Source organism: Glycine max, chromosome 14 (genome assembly GCF_000004515.6).
Source record: "Glycine max cultivar Williams 82 chromosome 14, Glycine_max_v4.0, whole genome shotgun sequence".
NCBI classification, from domain to species: domain Eukaryota; kingdom Viridiplantae; phylum Streptophyta; class Magnoliopsida; order Fabales; family Fabaceae; genus Glycine; species Glycine max.
In genome coordinates, this window is record NC_038250.2 from 8,117,361 (window position 1) to 8,124,369 (window position 7,009).

Sequence of the window (7,009 nt, forward strand, 5' to 3'; positions counted from 1 at the left end):
CTGTGAAAAATCAATAGTATAAAATTGCAAATATTTGTTTTTAAAAACACTTTTTATATATTCTCTAATACAATTTTTACTGTTAAATAGAATTCCACTTTTAATAGAAATTTCAAAGTTTATAAAAAAAATCACTCTTTAACTCATTTCTTTCAATACAATCTCTAACCAAGAGTATATTGAGAAGGAGGGATGCTAGCTTTTTTTGTTTTTTTTTTTAAGAAAAAAAGATAAAAGTTCTATAAATATTTTTTAATTTTTTTCAATTAAAACTTGAGTTTTATTTTAACATTTTTATTAACATTTAATACAAATTTTTATTTTATGGATTTGATGTACCTACCTAATTATCATTAACAACACAAAAGATACATAAGAAATTGTATGCCAATTTTCTCCTTTTAAAAAAACAGATAATTCTACCCCAGATGAGCACAAATGCACAATGCAAACTTCTTCTTATTCTTTTTTTTTTTTTTTTCTCTAGGAGTCATTTTGTTCTTCATATGAACCCTTTTGGTTCCATTCTTTTGTCGATCTGTGGTTGATGATATCTTACTTTTGAGGGAGCTTCAAGAGGAAGGGAACATTGGTGTTAGGGAATAAAATAATTAAAACCCAATCAAGTGGTTGATGATGAATAAGCAAAGCCAATACTTTTTGACCATAGAAAAAACCCCATTTAAAGAAAGAGTAGGAAAAAAAAAAAAAACAAAACGTGGAAAGAACTTAAAGCTTGTCCCTTTGACCACTATTTCTTTCTTCTCTCGCATTGCTTCCTTCTTTCCTTTCCATCATTCCCACACGCTTCTTATCTCATTTGGGTCCCTTCTTCTTTAGCATTCTTTCCTCAGCCCAAAGTTTTTGTGCATTTTTTTTCAGCTTATGATACTAGAAGAAGGGTGTGCAAAAATGCAATTTTTTCAGCCATCTAAGGAGAGAGAAGATGAGAATGCGAAGATTGAAGAAGCTGGTGTGGATCTGAAGGTGATGATTGAGGAAATGGAATCCATTGATGTGCCTTCAGTGTTCATCTGCCCAATCTCCCTTGAACCAATGCAAGACCCTGTGACCCTTTGCACTGGTCAAACCTACGACAGATCCAACATCCTCAAATGGTTCTCACTTGGCCACAAAACATGTCCCACAACAATGCAAGAGCTTTGGGACGATGTTGTCACTCCCAATAGCACCCTCTCCCACTTGATGCTCACTTGGTTCTCTCAAAAGTACTTGGCCTTGAAGAAGAAGCTCAAGGATGTTCAAGGAAGAGCCTTGGAAATCTTGAACATGCTCAAGAAGGTAAAGGGTCAAGCTAGAGTTCGAGCACTTCAAGATCTAAGGCAACTTGTGGCTTCTCATGTCAATGCAAGGAAGGCACTTGAGGAAAATGGTGGGGTTGCTTTGGTTTTCAATTTTTTGGGTCCTTTCACTTCCCATGCTGTTGGGTCAGAAGCTATTGGGATCATAGTGTGTTTGGATTTGAGTTCTGAAGTGAAGAGAAGTCTCATGCATCCTGCTAAGGTGTCATTGTTGGTGGATATCATGAATGAGGGAACCATTGAGACCAAAATGAACTGTGCCAAGTTGATTGAGATGTTGTTGGTGGAAGGGAACAATGAGACTGTTTCAAGTTTGAGTCTTTTAGTTGGGTTGTTGAGGCTAGTGAGGGATAAGAAACACCCAAATGGGGTGGTCTCAATTGGTCTCATACTACTCAAGAAGGCTATAATATGTTCCCATGAATCAGTTAGAAGCTCTTTGATAAGCCTAGGAGCAATTCCTCTATTGATTGAGCTTTTGCCTAGTTTGAACAATGAGTGTTTGGAGAAAGCACTCTACATACTTGAGGTGTTGTCAACACTTCCAGAGGGAAGAATGGCTTTGAAGGAGTGTCCAAATATCATTCCCAATGTGGTGAAGTTGCTGATGAGAGTCTCAGAGAGGTGCACACAATTTGCATTGTCAATATTGTGGGCTATTTACAAGCTTGCCCCTGAAGAGTGTGCCTCCAAGGCTGTGGAGGCTGGATTGGCAGCAAAGCTTCTGTTGGTGATTCAGAGTGGCTGCAACCCTGTGTTGAAGCAAATGTCTTCTGAGTTTTTGAAAATGTGCAGTCTGAATTACTCAACTAGCATCTTGGTTTCCAAGTGTATGCTCACCACAACAATACAATGAAAGACTAGAGAGATTTTGTTTATAGCTTCATCATATTCAGTCAAATTGTATTCATATGTTTATGAATTTTATATTATTCCCTCTTTTTTTTCTTTTTATAAATTTTGAGAAACTGTAAATAAATTCAAGGCTCATGATATATATATATATATATATATATATATATATAGCTAGTTGGTGATTTGAAATCTGCATCCTTGTTGGAAGCTGAGTTGTGAGATTATAGGAATTGATATTTTAGTGGTCCAGCAGCCACTACTCATCCATGCTGTTTTTTTCCTACAAATAATTGGAGTTATTGAAATTTGTTTAGTACTCCCTCCGTTTCAAAATACATGTCCATTTTGAAGAAATTTTTTGTTTCAAAATACATGTCCATTTGATAGTTTAAGGATGCATTTTGACTATTTTGCCCTTGCCTACTAATTAATTGGATTCTAGTTTTTTGTCCACAATAATTAATAATGGAGGGAAGTTTTTTCAATTGAGTTTTAAAAAACTTTGATAACCGAACTATGCCAATTGAGCTTTTCAATACCGAAGCAAAAATAATGCCATTTAGTAGTATTGGTATTGCCAGTATGTATTGGTATTGTAATTTGATTAACTTTAATTAATTTTGGTATTGGGAGTAATTATGAGGTGGGATAAATAAATATAAAATGGAGAAAATAAAGGACAAGGGTAAAATAGGATCTTTTGTGTCAAATTAGCCCGTCCTTGGTTACCGCAATTTCTCAAAAATGGACATGTATTTAAAGAAAATTGCATGTCTCTATGTTTTGAAGAATCCTTGGTAGTTGTTTTCCATTTATCCATGAACATAATTTTCTGTGGTGACTTGGAAGAAGCAAATAAAATTTTGACACTACAAAATTGAATGGATAAGAATGAGATATTGAGACTAATAAATGCCTGCTTAGTCAAGTGCCAATGTGCAATGTTTATTTTGCTTAAGAAAATAATATAAAATATTGAACAATTGCAGTATTAAACTATAAAAAAATGATAATTAAATGTTTGTTTATTCGAAAAAGGTAATCAGTCAACAAGAAAGGATCTGAATCAGGTGCCTTTAGGCTTGGTCAAGATCTGAGACCGTACATCCCTATTTAATTGAAGAGAAAGAGGACATAATTTATGACTGTCCATTTTCAAATTTGAAACCAATTTTGCCTTAATCTTCTTGGTGAGGCTGGGCCACTTAACCATTTCAAAAATTTCACAACTAGAAAACCACTCGCGCTCAATTCTCCAGTAATAACACTAGGACACGTGTCTGATCTCCTTGGGTCCCGGACGGTGCATTGGTTCTTAACAGTCATTGGATGCAATAATAAAATATTAATGGTAGAGATACTCAAGCTGCAACTTATTCACAAAAGTATCAAATAACTTTTTTTTTTTTTAAGCAAATAATTCATGTGTAAACATAGTGTTGGGAAATTACACGTGTTATGACTTATGAGTTCTGTATTTTCTTTCTTCTTTTTTTTCCCAATGTGCTCGTGTAGTGAGTATTGAGAAGGGCCCAACTAAGACGGTGTTCTCCAATTCTCTCTCACAACCAGGGCTGGCTCTCAAGGTGGTTCAGAGGTGCCAGGGTATTTGGCCAATAACTAAAAGGAATCCAATTTTTTATAAAAAAATTATAGTTTTGCAATATATTTTATACTATTTTATATTGTTTTTTATAAATTAATTAAAGTTGTTATTTATTTTATTTAAATTAAAATATTACATGTTATTAAAGAGTGTCACTCTTCTGATTAATTTTCCTAACGTATTATAATTATTGGTTCATTTGATTGAATTTTTAACTCTAAAATATATCAACATAGGGAAGAAACACAAACAAAAATTAAATTATAATGGAAATAAGACTAAAATTAGTATTTTTATAATAAAATATATATAAGTTTTAATATGAAATAATATTTTATCAATGATATATGATGATGATAAAGTTAGAGAATTTATTTTGTGGGACCAAATATAAAAAATAAATTAAATCAATATAATTAAATATTTTAAAATATATATCCGATTTATTCAAACTTGATAAATTTTGATAGAAGTGTGCATTGATTTCAAAAATATAATAGTGTCTCTTTTAAAATATTTTTACTTTTTGCGAGAGTCAAACCCATTTCTTTATCGTATTTTATATATAAATATTTATGTGTATGTAATTTTTTTAGTGATATAAATTAAATAAGAGACAATATCATAAGAGTAAATTAAATAAAAAATATGATATATATTTTCTAGATTTATTAAAATTATGTTATTTAGTTAATGAAATAAAATGTATATATTTTTTTATCATATTATATCATGTGTCTAATTTTAAATACTTAAATATAAAAAAATCTTAATTAGTATTTTTTATAGACCCAAAATTTTTAAAAACCGGTGCCGCTGACAATTGTTATTCAATACTTTATGACCACCCTATCCCTCAAAATCTCTATGGTTAATTTTTTTAACACTGTATCCAATGACCGTTAAAAACTTACACACCGTACTGGACCTAAGGAGGTCACATACATTAGACTCCGTTATAATACTAGTAAAATAAAATGTTAGCTGCAAGTTTTAACAATTCTCAGTCATATGTATTAAAATGTTTTTTAAGCACACGAATTAAGTTTAGTATATGAGAACATGTCATGAACTAGGGAGTGTCATTTTACGACTGTGAAGCTTTAATAATTTTAAAAGGGCATCCCTGAAACTGAAATCATGTCAGTTTTGGGCCTTCTTCCCCACTTTCTTGTTGAAAGAATTGGAAGGATTTCAACCGAATCAAATTCTGTAGTCCAAAAAAAAAGGATATAATTTGAGCTAGTTCACTGATGATCTCTTAAGGTGACCTGCATAGAATTGGGCTTTACTAAGAAGTGACCTAATTGGTTCCTGCACCTAATCTCTGGAATGTAAAATTCAATTCCAAAAAAGTCATTTCGGAATGTAATTTTACAAGTGTTTCAAAAGCTTAAAAATTTGCAGAAAATAAAATTGGAAGTGCAAGAAGTAACTGCCCATTGTTTACTAGGTACAACAACGGTTGAATTGGCTAAATTGGCTAAGATGCTCCACATCGACATGTAAATTCTGTTTGTCTTGAATCCAGGTATGAGTTTGGTGGGTCAGTTACTAAGGAGTAACGTTGTCTAAACTTTTTTCATTTATGTCTTACAAATTATTTTCTGTATTGACATGTTTTGGAAATGGTACTCTATACAACCAACTCACTAGTAACTTAATTTACAATTATTGTAGCTTTTGCTTTTATACTACTACTTAATTAGTGACACCATACCTCAAATGGTTGCTCGTACTTACATCCTCAATCAATTTTCGATTTGATAGAATATACTACTGAGTCTGACAGTGTATTTATTCAGTGGAAAAAGTGTTCGTTTACTATTCAATCATGCATGAACTTATAAAGGTTTAGTACAAGCATCTTTCAGTAAGAAAATTAAAATAATCAATGAAACCTGTGTGCTACTAGATATCTAAAATGATAAAGATATAAGAAAGAAAAATGTAAGTATGAATATATGATCGGATGTGATAAGTAAAGAGAAATAATAAAAAAAATAAAAATCAAAGAGATTTACACGTCATGAATAATTACAAAAAAAAATTTGACACCATATCTTAACTCAAAATTTAAGACTCAATTTTATGAATTTTTCTTAACATTATTGATGTATGGATGTTATTCTTTCGATAAAATGGTGTTCATCAATTTGTAATACATTTCTTTCATTGTATTGTCAAAAATCAAGAAATTAATGCCAATACTGTTATCTGTTGATAGCTCTCATGACAGACGGGTAATTTTGAAGACCAAGCCTTTTCTCTCTAGTTTTTGACGAGAAAAGCCTAAAAAAATAAGAAGATTGAAGCATTTACATGGAAAAAAGAAAAGAAAAAGCATGTGCAATTTTTTTTAAAAGGGTGGATTTATAGTTCATTGCAAATATGCATGTGCCGTGGCCTGTGATTTTAGCTGGGATCTGCTGGATACCCTTCTTATCTCATCTACATTCCAAACTCAATATTCAAAGTACTTTTTTAAGAAAAATGCTTCCTGTTTAGGATATCATTTTCTCGTATTTCGGTTAACTGACACAATCAGAGTTAATGTTATACGAAAAAACATAAAGTTTATCTGAATAGTAAAAAGTTAGGAAAAGTTGTCACTGATATCTTAGTTCTTCTGACTCGAATTAATTTTGATGCCCCGTATTCTTAATACTACTTGTCTACTTGCTATTAGTATTAAAATTCAAATGACAAGTCCATACAAAAATACACTCCCGACAAATTAGTTCTCAATAGCAGCCAGAGCAATATGGATGCAGGAGTTGTAGAAAGAAATCAAGCCCAAATTTGAATTGTTTGGAAGGAGCAATGTATATTCAAAACACATTGCTCAGCATGACAATTTTGCTCTCAGCTTACTAGATGATGTTTATTAATTATGACAAAAACCTCATGGGACACAGATATGATCATATGAATCAATGAAAAAAAATATGAATCAATGATATTGAAAAAAGCCACCTAAATTATGGTTATCCTTAAGTAGAGGAATATGTTAAAAATCTCACATGTTGAAGTCTCACATTAATTAAAGATGATTTTGAGATAGATTATATAATTTATTTTTAATTATTATTTATTTATTTATGATAACAAGTTCGAAGAAGGATATTTTAGAGATAATTTTCTTTTCTTTTATTTGAAATTAATAAAATTAAATAATTAATTAATTTTTAATTAATATGAAATTAATTATTTTTGTTTATATATG

General features: G+C 31.1%; 1 protein-coding gene across 1 annotated transcript; it reads left to right on the forward strand.

The window, feature by feature from the left end:
• The first annotated feature begins 705 nt into the window (after positions 1-705).
• Positions 706-2,251, forward strand: LOC100803878 (U-box domain-containing protein 30). The gene has a single exon (XM_003545299.5). The coding sequence runs from the start codon at positions 886-888 to the stop codon at positions 2,176-2,178; it is 1,293 nt and encodes a 430-aa protein (XP_003545347.2). The 5' UTR covers positions 706-885; the 3' UTR covers positions 2,179-2,251.
• Positions 2,252-7,009: the final 4,758 nt, after the last annotated feature.